General features: G+C 37.4%; 1 protein-coding gene across 6 annotated transcripts in view; it reads right to left on the reverse strand.

The window, feature by feature from the left end:
• The window catches only part of nfat5b (nuclear factor of activated T cells 5b), a 197,458-nt gene that overhangs the window by 41,367 nt on the left and 140,980 nt on the right, over positions 1–15,111 (reverse strand). For all 6 annotated transcript variants that reach the window (XR_011345714.1, XM_069901284.1, XM_069901287.1 and 3 more), the window contains exons 7-8: positions 11,431–11,565; positions 6,062–6,117 (exon numbers count right to left, since the gene is read on the reverse strand). Coding sequence is in view for 5 of the 6 variants with exons in the window: in XM_069901284.1 (XP_069757385.1) it covers positions 6,062–6,117; positions 11,431–11,565 (191 nt within the window). In the remaining variant the exon portion in view is untranslated. The remainder of the gene's footprint in view (positions 1–6,061; positions 6,118–11,430; positions 11,566–15,111) is intronic.

A 15,111-nucleotide genomic window follows, 5' to 3' on the forward strand; every position in this document is an offset into this window, starting at 1 on the left:
AGTGAGAGCAAAATCAGTCAATTGCTTTGTGCCATCAGCACACACAGCAAACAAACCTTCAGTACCTTCATCTACTTCCCTGAAGCCCAGCACTCATCTATGGCACACAACTTTATAGACCTTTCATAATAAGATAAATTTATTCCTGCTGTTTTTGTGTTCTCCAACCAATCCTACATCTAAATCAATATGTTACCTCATGTCATAAAAATTATTTGAATGGCAGAATTGATGGCTTGTGGTCAAGTATGTATGATACAAAGACAAGCGCTGGGGCAGGTGGTGTTAAGAAAGTAGGGAGTCTGCTGAGGGAATAGGATGGGTTGGGAAAATGGGCAAAGATGTGGTAGATGGAATTCTCTCTTTGGCTTGGCTTCGCGGACGAAGATTTATGGAGGGGGTAAAAAGTCCACGTCAGCTGCAGGCTCGTTTGTGGCTGACCAGTCCGATGCGGGACAGGCAGACACGATTGCAGCGGTTGCAAGGGAAAATTGGTGGGTTGGGGTTGGGTGTTGGGTTTTTCCTCCTTTGCCTTTTGTCAGTGAGGTGGGCTCTGCGGTCTTCTTCAAAGGAGGCTGCTGCCCGCCAAACTGTGAGGCGCCAAGATGCACGGTTTGAGGCGTTATCAGCCCACTGGCGGTGGTCAATGTGGCAGGCACCAAGAGATTTCTTTAGGCAGTCCTTGTACCTTTTCTTTGGTGCACCTCTGTCACGGTGGCCAGTGGAGAGCTCGCCATATAATACGATCTTGGGAAGGCGATGGTAGATGGAATATAGCATAGTGAAATGTATGGTCATGCAATTTTGATAGAAAACAAACAATGAAATGAACTGTTTTCTAAATGGGGAGAGAATTCAGAAAAGTAGAAATCCAAAGTCCTAGCGCAGAATTCCTAAAGTTAACCTGCAGGTTGAGTCAGTAGTAAGGCAGGCAAAAGCAATGTTGAAGTTTCCTTTCAAGAGGAATAGAATATAAAGGGAAAGGTGTAATATTGAAGCTTTATAAGACATTGACCACAATTGGAGAATTGCGAGCAATTTTAGCCCCATATCTAAAGAATAATATGCTAATGCTGGAGAGGGTCTAGAGGAGGTTTACAAGAATGATCACAGGGATTTGAGAGTTAATTTATGAGGAACATTGGATGGGTATGAGCCTGTACTTGCTGGAGTTTGGAAGCATCAGGTGGGAATTCTTCAAAACATATTGAATATAGAAGGGGCTGGATAAAGTGCACATGGAGAAGTTTCCAGTAGTGATCGAGTCTAGGACCAAAGGGCACAGCCTCAGAATAAAAGGACATCCATTTAAAACAGAGATGAAAAGTTCCTTCAGCCACAAGGGTGGTTAATCTGTGGAATTCATTGCCACAGACAGTGTGAAGGGCAAGTCACTGGGTATATTTAAAGCAGAGATTGCTAAGTTCTTGTTTAGTAAGGTGCCAAAGGTTTATGGGGAGAACGTAGGCGAATGGGTAGAAAGAAAAAAAATAAATCAACCACGATGGTGGAGCAACATCAATGGGCTGAAAGGCCGAATTTTGCTCTTAAGTTTTATGGTATTATATTTTAAGCTTTTATGTTTTGCTATAACCTTTGATGCACCACTAATTTAATGTCATGAAGGTTTCAGTCTTCATTATTCTTTCAACTAAAACATACAAAATGTTTCAGATCCCAGCAATTCTTGTTGATAAAAATTTCCTCTAATTTATAAAATAAATAATTTGTAGTTATGTCCCAAAGCTGTCAACTTCCTGGTTAAAGGAAAACAAATCCTTCCAGTTTCTCCAAAAAATGTGAGTCACATTGATGATATTATTAGTGTACATGAGGCTCATACAAAGCAGAAGTAAGAGATGGTAAAGAGACCATGATGAAAATGTGGACAAAAATTTTGAATCTCAGTGGCACAGTTTAATGTCTATTCTTAATCACACATGATTGAATACGATGACAGAAATGAACATTTCCATCCTCCTCAAATTAAAGAATGAAAGGAATCATCAACTACATTTATAATACTAGGACAGCACAGTTGGTGCAGTGGTCAGTGCAATTCTGTTACAGCACCAATAATCAAGATTGGGGTTCAAATCCTGCGCTGTTTGCAAGGAGTTAGTATGTTTTCCCGTCTACATGGGCTTTCCCTAGGTGCTCTGTCTTCCTCCCACCCTTCAAAATGTATTGTGGGTTGTCGGTCAATTGGATGTAATTGGGCAGCATGGGCTTGTGGGCTGAAAGGGCCTGTTACAGACATGTATGCCTAAATTTAAATTTACTTGTTGACTGATCTCTACTGCCTATGGCCACAATTGTGCAAATGTTTGTTGCCTTATTACCTCTTCAAAAATTGTTGAACTTTACTAGAAGTGATGTGACAATTCCCTTTTCTCAATTCTGAGATACAATCAGAATTAAAAGGGATTTAATTCTCTCCCTATGCAACGGCAAAGATATGGTTGGCACAATGCTATTACAGCGCCTGTGACCCGGGTTAGATTCTTGGATAATTTGTACATTCTCCCAATGTCTGCATGGTTTTTCTCCAAGTGCTCTGGTTTCCTCCCACACTTCAAAACGTACACAGTTTATAGACTATTTGGGGTATATGAGCAGCACAGGCTCATAGGCTAGAAGGCCTATTACCTTGCTGTATGTTTAAATTTTAATCTCTGTATGGCCATTGACAGCAAGTTATCCAGTTCTGTGCCCAGTAACCTAACAATAGTCATTATGTCTTATTCTATTGTGACTGTTCGAACTGTGCCAGCACGACAAACCAAACAAGGGCTAAAAACTAATGACATGATGAATAAAAGCCATGCTGTCAATGCTGAATGAATATTTCTGCTGCATTGATTCCTTTGGAGGAGTCTTCTCGTTTTCAGAAGGTTTGTTGTTAAGTCAGAATGTTTTACGGTACAATGCACACTCTTGTCATCATAGTGGCACAGATGTTACCAGTAGTTAATAGCAAGCAGGAAAGGTAAAGAGGAAGGGAAGTAGTGACCTACACTGCCCTCATCCAACTGGAAATTAAATTTTAAAATATGTAAATGCTGTAAACATTCAACAGATACGGCTACTTTTGTGGAAGGAGAAGCAGAGTTCATGTTTCAAATCAAATATCCCCTATCAGAGCAGGAAAAGAGAAAAAAAAAATGTTGGTTTTCAATTACAGAGTGAATGGAGTTGCATAGGATCAAGGGAATATCTCTGATAGAGTGAGGTGGTTGTGGGAAAAAGCTGTCAACAAGGCCATCCAGTTTATGGGTTTATAGAAGGTTAAAGTTTCCTTTTATTGTCATATAATAATACATTAAAAATGTAACATGCATGATATACTTCAACTTTTATCTGCCATAAGGCAAACAAAGAGTCATCATGAGTCCGGTGCCCCTAACAATAGGAAAAAGAGAAGCAAAAGAGAATCAATTTCAGACTCAGTTAGAAAGAAAAAATTTGAACAAAAGTAAATAAAAGCTGTAAAATACAGACAGTAGACAAATAAGAATACAAGGAAGGAAACATAAAATGTGTGAATACACAGGTGTGATACCTGCCTGGAAGATCAGTCTGAGCCAGTATCACAGTTGTAAATATTATGAGCCCAGAGGACCCCAAAACCTAGCAGCAATAGAAATTCACTAAGACAAATAGTTACTTAAAAAGTTGCTTTTAATTATCTTTAAACTTGAAAATAGGATCATACTTTAACTTTTTACTATTAACTTAACCCCCTTCTAATTCTAAGTGCACGTGTATGTAATGTGTATTTCAGAAAAGTTCTTTGATTCACAGTCCAATCTCACTTCTCACTCCTCCAAGTTCACTGGTATCAGGCAATTCTTATACTGTGCACAGAATTTAACATTAATGAATTTTCACTAAGCTCTGGTGCTTGAAAGATAAATGGCTGTCGCTCAGGAAAGTTCTTGTTCGTTTTATAGAGAGATTTGTTTCTCGTTGGACACACACAACTGATTCCTTCAGTATCTTGCCGAAGAAATTTGCCCCATCAGGGTTTTCCAGATGATAACCTCTTTCCTCCAGGTGACCAGAGAGTTCCTTTTTGTTTCCCTTATTTCAAGTGAAACATTATACAGCCAGCCATCTCCTCTTGTATGGACCACAAGGACTTTGAACAGGCTGAACGAAGAACTCACAGCCCATATTCAAAATGGGCTGAAGAACTGAATTCTCCCTCTCTCAGAGAAAACCACATGACCCTCTTAGAACAGCAAATTGCATTCAGACAGACTGCAGCACTAGACCCAATCTTCCGAGTCCATTGCTTTCCAAAACAATAATCCATTACTCCATGGCATGTCCAATTAACACCTATTTGTGAAGTCTCTATAGGCATTCTTTAAAGTTTTTGCAAAGCCACTTGGAGCCTGGACTGTCTGGCTTGAGCAGAGCTCTGGTATTTTAAGTGAGATCTGTGTTGTGAAGTGTTTGTATCGTTTTGTGACCTAACTAAAAAAAAATCATTTATCTCCTTTAAAACATATCTATATACAATACAAAATATAACAATTTTTCTTACTATGTGACAAATTAATCTGTCTCACTGAGTGTCTCAAGCATATTCCATTTTTATGTAGTCAAACATTTCTTCCCATATCCATTCACCAATAATCACATCTCTCCTCCAGAATACTCACATTTTCACCTCAGCAGAATTCCAAACTAGAGTAGTGAGCAGACCGAAATGCAAATACAGGTCTCAGGTCCTATAGCCTACTCCATTGCATAAACTGGCTCTTGAGCAGTCAGTTTTGTTATAGAGGCTTCCCAGTGGCCATTTCTCATTTGCCCTTGATATACTAGCTCCAGGACCAGTCTTCGGTTGCATGGAGTGTAAGGAACTTGAAAGTAAGTACTAATCATCTCTACTGCCAACCTGCCATGTAAACTCGAGCAGCACACTGGACAGGGGACTCAGAGCAGGGGAAGGATGTCACTAGGATATAGTGAAATGAGATATCAACCTAATGGTGTGTAAGCACTACCAAAAAGACAATGAAAGAGATTAATCCTTGTGCTTCTGCTGGCCCTCATTGAAATAGTGCAATGAAGACTGGAAGTCAAGTCCCAATGCTTGTTATTGGCACTATCCATTTTAGACCAAGATGGGTTCCACTTTGTAAATCACTACTGGCAAAATCAAGAGTGCAATGCTACTTAAACTGATGATGGTGATGGTTTGGTGCAACAAATCAAAATATTTCAAATGGATTGTAGTAATGGAGAGTCATGTGCCCCCTTGGTAGAAACCTGGTCGGAAGCACCACATCTGTCAATCAAGGTCAAGATCAACCACACCTTGTCATTGGCCTTAGCACTGACCCCTTTGAAGGAATACACATCTCACTACTGGCTCCACTCTATGCCCTATTTTGGGCATACCCGAGCTGACCCCCACTTCCCATCTGAGGGTATAATGCCTACCAGGTAGAATAACTGGATCTCTTTTCTCTGAATACAAACTCAAACTCCACCCCAGGTTACCAGCCATAGATGACACTGGAGAGTCAATTACAAGGTGAGTGCCAGTAATGGGTTAGGGGGCTTATTGTGGTGCACAGGTACAAATCAATCATTGTAACTACTTTCTTTCTCTCATATCTAATCAGGGTGCCATTGAGGGGTGGCAGATATTGTTGTTGCATCGTTTTGCTATATTCTATAGATTGTGGTGTGTAGTAATTTCTGGTACTATTGTTGCATTCAATATGAATGTATTGCATGTGTCTTGTTCAGTGACTGCGTGTATGCGACCTCGGTTGTGACTTCCCCTCACGGGAAAATAAAGGTCTTTTGTTACAACTAACTTGTGGTCAGACTTGCTGCTTCTCAGACCCACCGAACTTGTTTCTCACATCACACGGATGAATTAGCATATTGCATAATCAAAATAAAGGATGGAAATGGGCAAAAGAGTAAAATGATACGACAGGCAAATACGACACTAGAGAATATATCCAAGCAGAGAAAATTTTAAATTTCTTATCTCTTCCCTTTCATGAAAACGCTTTCAACTGTTTAAACTCACCTGATGAAAAAGTTCCATGTCTATTTCTGCTTCAGCTTTCCAAGAATTATTCTCATCTGGATAAAATAAAGAATATTAACAAATATTAAAATAAAAAGAATCTTTTTTTTTTGGTCAGTTGATTTCATACATTTAGGTTTTACTTTCATAAATCCCATAGAGTCTGCTACATCCTACTATGCTTGTCAATGTGATCTGTGGTTCCTTAAGCTAATGTTGCACTTCATTGGTATTGTGTAAGGGATCAATGATGGAGGTGAAGTGGAAGGTGGATACAAAATTAAAATGACAGGGCAGAGAGAGATAGAAGAAACTGTATGGTGGAGGGATAACATTGAAATTGGCAGAAATTACACAGGATATCATGTTTGATGTGGAGGTGGTTGGGGTGGGAAGATGGAACCCTGTCCTCGCTGTACATGTGGAGAATGCAGTAGTTCAAGAAGAACAAATGCAACTGAAAGCTCTTTCAGAAGTGACAATAAATTGAAGTTGGCAACAAAGATTTTTTTTAAAACTTGTTTTGTATGAATGCAGCAAGCAATTCCAACGAGGTGATCAATGCACTAATAACAGAGCTGAAATAAAGAAAGTTCCAGGTATTTCACAAAGAGGTAGACATAGCTTGGAACATATGTATTGCTGGAGCTAGACCTTGATTTAGAGCCTGTATTGAAGCAGCATTTTTAAAAAATATTTTATTTAAAATTCCATACTTGCAGTAACTATAGTTATTATAATAGTAGATATTAAAAAAATATTGATTACATATGTGATGGCTCCCCCCCCCCCCAAAAAAAAGCCCCTCCCTCCCACCCAACCTTCCCCCTCAAAAAAACAATATACAAAATGAAAAAATATAACTTTATAGGTATAAAGAAAGAAAAGGAGAAAGAAATCTTTGATTTCAGAGAAAGATGCCATCTTGTATAAATTACCAGATCTAATATAAACATAGAGGAGAATCCTGCAGGTCTAGAGGGATAAGGAGATCATTACAAATTTAATCCCATTATTTGGGAGCATGGGAAAAATATTTGTATAAACATGGGGTATTTATTTCTTAAATTATGTTATTTTTTTCTAAAGGAATACAACTTTGGATTTCAGCATGTCACCTTGACATAGTCAAAGATGTATCCAAGTAATTGCAATACATTTCCTTGCTACTGCTCATGCTAATTTAACAAATTCCAATTGATAAATTGATAGTTTCAATTTAGGTCTTGTACCTTCAATATTCCTAATAAAAATAATTCAGGATTTGGCGGAAAAGCAATTTCTTATTGTTTTGTTTACACTCTTTTCTGTTCACATCTATTTATCTCCTCAACAACTCTGTAGTGGAGACAGTAGAGAGCACCAAGTTCCTTGGAGTCCACTTAAATAGTGGCCTATTGTGGACACATAACATCTCACTTGTCATGAAGGTCCAAGGGCAACTGCACTTCCTGAGAAGACTAAACCGGGCAAGGCTTGCAATCAACATTGTCAACTTTATACAGGAGTTCTATCAAGAGCATCCTGCCGGCTGCATTACAGTGTGGTACAGTTGCTGCAGAGAAATGGGCCGGAGGACAATTCATAGGACCACGAGAATAGCAGACAGGCTCACTGGAGATTCCCTCCCTCCACCCACCCCCCCTCCCCATCGATGTGATCTTCCAGGATCATTGTCTGAAGAGAGCATGCAAAATTTTCAATGAACCCTTTCACCCCGCATACAGCATCTTTTATCTGCTCTGTCGGGAAAGAGATACAGGAGTATCCAAATCAGCAACAGGCTGACAAACAGCTTCTTCCCTTGGGCAGTGAGAATGCTGAACAACCAAAGGAACTGCTCACATTAACCATCCTAGACTCTCATATTAACAAAAAAATTTATTTTTATGCATGAATACTTGTCCTGCATGTGTATTGTTTAACTGTATGTGTGTTATATGTTTGGTTGTGTTTTGTACTAAGGATTGGAGAACACTATTTCATTGGGTGGAAGTTGTGCAATTAGATGACAATAAACTTGACTCCTCTAATAAACACACATTCACCAACCTCCCTCCACCAACACAATCTCCAGCTGCAATATATCTGTCTCCTTGGTCTCCAGAAATACTATATTTGTTCTCCCACTGCACACCCACCACCCACCACCCCCCCCACACACACACACAAAATCCCTTCTCCAGCTTCTTTTCTAAGTTTTCCTAGCTCCAAAAAAAGGTCATTAACTTGAATCATTATCATTGTTTCTTTCTCCATAGTTTCTAATCCATAGTTTTTGTTTTCCATACAGTTTTGTTTCCAGGTAATTTTAACTTTTGAGGATTATCTCTTTGCCAAATCTTCAATGGCCATGAACCTTAGCTGCAACCATAGGAGAGCAAATAATTTCCCCTAGTTCTTTCTTTTGTACCATCCTTTGACATCGCAACCACCTCCTATGGATACTACTTACAGTATCATGAAGTGTGTTAGAATGGGTTCCTTCAGAGTGACTTTATTTAGAATATTGTGGATTTATGTCTTCAGAGTGAGTGACAAATTATTGAAAATGCTAGCATTCAAATTAAAAAGAGGTTTGCAATTTCTTGCAATTTTTGTAGTAGGTGAAGATCCTGTGATGAGGATTTAAAGTCAGAAGTTGCTCTTCAACAAAACTGAGTGTTTTACAGATCTTGAAGGCACTGTCAATTATAGTTCTTGTGACTCAAAAAGAAATATTTGTGTGCACTGAGATGTTGCAGAGTCTAATAAGATGTTATGTAAATATTACTGAAGAAAATGTGGGAGATTTTCCCAGAAAGTATCAGTTAAATATAACTATTTCAACTCTTTAAACACAAGATTATAAATGACCACACATTCTTGTTTTATTCACAATTTGTCATTTGTTCAACTGCAAACTGGTTATAATCCTGTTTTAGTAAAACTTGGAGTTAAAAACTTAAAATTTTAATTTACTTCACAGAAACATATGAAAATAGTGCACTTTAGAACATTTCAAAACAAAATGTTTTATTTTATAAGAAATATCTTCAATTATTTGACCACATATATAGGAAGTAGCTTGAAATTGATCATTAATTTATCTTAGATAAATCATTTACTTGACTCTTTTCATATCCTACACGAGTGTGACACTTGTTGAAGAAAGGAAGTTTACGGACTTTAGCAAGGCCTTTGATAAGGTCTCGCATGACGGGTTAGTCTGGAAGGTTAATCACATGAGATCCATGATGAGCTGAGCCACTGGTGTCAAACTGGCTTTGTGGAAAGAGGCAAATGGTAATAGTGGAGCGATGTTTTTCTAATTAGAGGCCTTTATCCAGTAGTGTGCCACAAGGCTTAGCACTGGGCTCACTACTGTTTGTCATCTATATTCATGATTTAGATGGCAATGTAGCTAACTGGATGAGTAAATTTGTGGATGATACCAAAATTGGAGGTGTAGAGGAGAGTGAAGAAGGATAATTAAGTTTACAATAGGATCCAAATCAGTTGTGAAGGTGGGCCAATGAGTGGCAAATGGAATTCAACTCTAACAAACGTGAGTTGTTCTACTTTGGCAAGTCAAATCAGACCACATGGAAGCCAGCCCTTTGGCCCAACCTGGCCAAATCAACCAAGTCATCCACATCAGATCCACCTGCCTGCATTTAGTCTAGACTACTCTAAACCTATCCTATCCAGGTATCCTTAACTACCTCCTTTGGCAGCCCATTCCACACACCACCATCTGTGTAAAAATGTTACCCCTCCTCCCGGTTCCTATTTAATCTCTTTCCCTTACCTTAAAGTTATGTTCTCTAATTCTTGATTACCTTACTCTATGAAAGATGCTCTGTATATTCACCCAATCTATTCTTCTCATGAAAAAGCTGACCTTCATTGGGTGGAATATAGAGGACAAAAGGTGGTGGTTAGTGTACAGTTCTAGTCACCCAGCTATAGGAAGGACATTGATAAATTTAAAGGAGTGGATTAGGATTGTAATGGATAAATATTGGTAAAATTAGAGTAGGTTACATACATACACACATTTTAAAAAAAGATCTTATTTGAAAAACTGAAGAATTCATATTCAGTAACATTGCAAGATCTTTGGAGACTTTTATGCACATTTCACAAGAAGGTGTTAATTGAAATTACATCATGAAATGAATAACCATTGTTTGGAATTGGAGACAGGCTAGATAGTTGGATAACTACAAGGCTTCTGACCTTTCTGCAAAGTGCTCACAGAAATGTCACTCCTGGGTTTTGTTTATCTAAAACAACAGCTTGACCAAAAGAGAACTCCTGTTGTTTGCTGAAGAAGGAGGGGGTTTTTGCAAGTGAGAGAGTCACATGGGTTTTCTGGAAGTCTTAGTTGGAGAAATAGAGAGAGAGATAAAACAAGTTCAACAAGCTCTCTCAGCCAGTGTGTGTGACACTGAAAGCAGCTGAACATTGCAAACCAGAAAGCTGGTTGGAAACAGAAAGCTCCAGAGCAGTGGATGGCTGGAAGTGCTATCTGTCTGATGTTTCTCTTGGAATAAGAGGAATAGAAAGGAACTCTGTGGTAGCCTGAAGAAAGAGGTTACCATCTGGAAAACCCTGATGGGGCAAGTTTAATCAGCGAGACATTGAGGTGACTAGTGGTGGTACCTCAGTCGTGGAAATCCTGGAACAACAAATCTCTCTCTGCAAACCCTACAAGAACCTTCCTGAGTGGTAAAATTTACCTTTCGAGCCCCAAAGCCTGATGAACTTTATACATGTTAAATTCTGTGCACAGTATAAGAATTGCCTGCAACTAGTGAGATTGAACTGTGAACCAAAGAACTTTTCTTAAATTTACACACACATTACATACGCTTAGAATTAGAAGGGGGTTAATTTAAGTTAGTTACTATAGAGAAAAGTTAAAGTTTGATTCTATTTTCTTGATTAAAAACAACTTTTGTTTAAGTAAATACTTGTCTTGGTGAATGTCTATTGCTGCTGGGTTTTGGGGTCCTTTGGGCTCGTAACAGGATGCTGCCAGCACAGAAGGGGTTGAGTTATAGGGAGAGGTTCAATTATGGCTAGAGATTGGATAAGATCAAGAACAATGGAGTCTAAGGGGTGATCTTATTGAGATCTATAAAATTATGAGGGCATAGATAAAGTGAATGCTCTCACTCTCATTGTACTAGGTATAATGTGACAAATAAACTTAACTACATGAATGGTATTTGCTGGAACTGATGTCAAAAACCACCAATATGCCTCAGTCAAACCAGAAAAGATGAAATGTAGCTATCATTCCAATCACACTATTAAGGTATAGTCTGGTATTTCTTGTGATTTCAGATTAGCCAACTAATTACAACAAAATATAGTCTTACCTGAATTATTTTCCTGAAAAATAACCTTGGTGCCTTTCAAAAAGTTTTTTCCAATCAGAAACAAATCTTCACCTCCTTTCACTGTGCATGTATGAAGGCTTTTTTTTAATATCTCAGGTGCTCCTGCTGGTTGGGCTTTAATTAAAAAGAAACACAATCAATCCAGAACCTATAAAATTTCTGCATGAATAAACACTAGTTTTAAGATATTATTAACATCTTGAAGGACTTTGCACACTGAGAATAAGTTTATTTTGTGCTTAAATTAAAATGTTCAATAATTTTGACATTCAAAACAACAAAGTGAATTATTAAATTTTAACTTTATGTGTACACTAAGTAGACCTACTGGCAATTCGATTAATTTTTTTCTTTATACTAATATGCACTAATGATCAAATTGAAAACAACATATTTTTCCAATTTATTCAAGCTGTTTTCTGATCATCAAAGATTAAGATTAATAAATTGAAATAGCTCCAACTTTAAACTATTAGTATCTATTTTATAAGATATACACAAATCAATGTGGGTAAAATCAGTAAAGATTAAATAGCTTTAGGCTTTAAAATACATTTACTAACCAAGGATGAAAAATTAAACGTTTATTTTCTCATTCTACTAAGATGCTAATTGAAGATAAGATACAAGAGATAATGTGGAAAAAAGAATGGATATTCCTTACCACTGTCACCCCAAAGGGAATAAGACGGGGGTGGGTGGGGGAGGGGGATGGGAGACGTTGAGGAATAATACTGTATTTCCTCTCAGGGAAAGTAGGCGTTAGGTTTTTTTTAATAATATCCTCATCTTCATGACTGCACAGTAGTTCACATGAATAAACATCTTCACTATGCACTTATATCTATTATTCTGCCTTTTCACGTTGCTCTTAAGAATTAACTACAGAGTGATGGTTACACTCAATGGTGGTACACTTGCATCTGAATAAAATTATGAATATAAGCCCTGCTTATATTCAATAAACCAAATTGACATTTCAGTGCTGTATTTAGAGAGTGCTTTGTCACTGGATGAGTTAATTTTCAAATTTGAGATTAAACAGATCCCCATTCTACTATCAGATATCAAAAGTTATCATGATACTGTAGTAATACTAATAATACTAAGGAAGGAATTCTTTTATGATGCAAGTCAAACTTACGCTTTAATTAACAGGGACATTTTGTTATTATTTTGTCATTTACTTCAAAACTGCAGTAGACCATGCTAAACATCTCCTGCCTATTTTCTGACAGGTCTAGAATTTAATTCCTTTCATTAACATTTTTAGAAAAGCTTCAGTTTGAGAAGCTTCAGAGTATATAATTGGAACTCAAAACTGAATCGCTGTAGAATTAGGAATTTGAGAATAATGAGACAAACAAACTGTAGGTCAAGGCCTTGTACTGCAACCAACTAAGTCAACAGAAGGGGCACAGATCATGAAAGCACCCAGATTCATCATGTTGCAGAGCACAGGACCACATTAAAGAAAAGTAATCAACTAAAAAGGTCAATTTATATAATTATTATAAAGTCTCATTGTATGTCAAAAACATTTGACAGAAAAGAGCCACAAATTGTTTCATGGAATATTTTGAGCATTTATGTACTTTTTATTTGGTGGGTTGAGGGAGGCGGGGGGGGGGGGGGGGAGAAAAACCAACTATATTTTCTTGACAGTTAAATGGCACAACTCATTGTATGTGTAAATATTGATTTTAAGTCAATATGTAAGCAAGCAGTAGTGTGCAAGGTTGTGTACATAAAGTATAACTAAGTCAACAGTGTAGATGATACATGTACCGTCGAGCTATAGCCGCACATTTGTGAATTGTTCTAGGAACGGTAAAGTTAAATAAATATATATCACACTATTTTTCTCATTGCAATACAAGGAAATATCATTTGAATCTTTAAAGTAATTATAAATACTAGGGATAGAAAGCCCTTTTTTCACAGTAGGAAACAGAACAAATTGGAGAGCTGTTCATTTCAAGTCATTTCTTAAAACTGCAGGAGATACAACTTATTACCAGCCATGTTGGCTCATTACTGAGCAAAAACAACACACTATTTTATTTTGCATCTTAGCTAACAGAACATTTATTGGGAAAAGTAACCCCGCCACAGGGGTTCATGATTATTTTTTCAGTTCTAGTTTTGGGCATCATCTGTAAATTGCAAATGTAAACACCCTAAAAAGAAACATTTATTCCCCAAAAAATAAATTGTAATACCTGCAGGGATCAACTAAACTTTAGATTCCAAAAGCATGCACCATGTGTTTTATTCTAGGAATGATGCACTGGAAAAAATATTTAGTTAACATTTAACAGACATCATTGCTCCACTTTACTTTTACTCATCATGCTAAAACCAGGTTTATGTTTTGTGTCATTATATGAAAAAAACATCTTTAAACAAATAGTCGCAATAAACTATTAATGAATAATTAAAACAATTTCCATTTTACTGGTTTATATCAGTTTACCCACAATAACAATGGACATTCTTAAATGTTATAATTGTCTATTTACTTGTTTGTTAGATGCTGTGATCACATCTTTAAATTCAACATAGATAACCTTGATTTCATTGGGAATTTCATCTAGTGTCATTGTTGTGACAGTGGTTCTCTTAAGCTGAGAAGTTCAATTTCACCCACGATGAATCAAAGTTACACATGTTTGAAGCTGCTGAGAGGGTAGATGCATTAAATTTAAGTACACAGCATGGTGTGATGTATTATATCATATTTTATATTGTATATAGATATGTTTTTGAAGGAGATAGATTGTGGGGGTAGTGGAGAACACTTAACAAACACAAACACTTCACAAAACAGATTTCATTTAAAATGCAAGAGCATTGCTGAAAGTGAGTCATGTAGCACCGAGAGCCTTTGCAAAAACAATAAAAAAAGGAGACTGTTTTGCTAAAGAATTTCAAAAGTAGGTGTAAATGGATTTGAAAGCAACAGATGAACGGACTCAGAAGTTTGGGTCTGGTGCCACAATCTGTCTGGATACAGTTTGATGTTCTCAGAAGGCCATGTGGTTTTGCAAGGAGAGAGAGAGAGAGTGTGTGTGAGAGAACTGGTTTCTGCAGTCATGGGAAGCTGGCAGCTTGTTGAAACCCCAGTTTGAAGACAGATTGTGAGTTCTGAGTTCAGCCTGTTGAAAACCCTTGTAGTCCATTCAAGAGGAAATGCTGGCTAGAGTATTTCACCTGAAATAAGGGAAACAAAAGGAACTCTGTGGTGACCTGCAGAAGAAGAGCTCATCATTTGGAAACTCTGATGGGGAAAGTTTCTTCTGCAAGACAATGAAGTGGCTGATCGGTGGGAATCAGTTTGTGTGTGTCCAACGAACAACAAATCTCTCTCTGAACCCAACTAGAACCTTCCTGAGCGGTAACCATTTAAGCACCTGAGCTTGGTGAAAATTCATAAATATTAAATTCTGTGCACAGTATAAGAATTGCCTGATACTGGTGAACTTGGAGGGGTGAGAAGTGAGATTGGACTGTGAATCAAAGAACTTTTCTGAACTTATACACATTACACGTCCACTTAGAATTAGAAGGGGGTTAAGTTAATAGTACTAAGTTAAAGTTGGATCCTGTTTTTAGGTTTAAAGAAAATTTAAAACAACTTTTATTTAAGTAACCATTTGT

This window comes from Narcine bancroftii, chromosome 10 (assembly GCF_036971445.1).
Source record: "Narcine bancroftii isolate sNarBan1 chromosome 10, sNarBan1.hap1, whole genome shotgun sequence".
NCBI classification, from domain to species: domain Eukaryota; kingdom Metazoa; phylum Chordata; class Chondrichthyes; order Torpediniformes; family Narcinidae; genus Narcine; species Narcine bancroftii.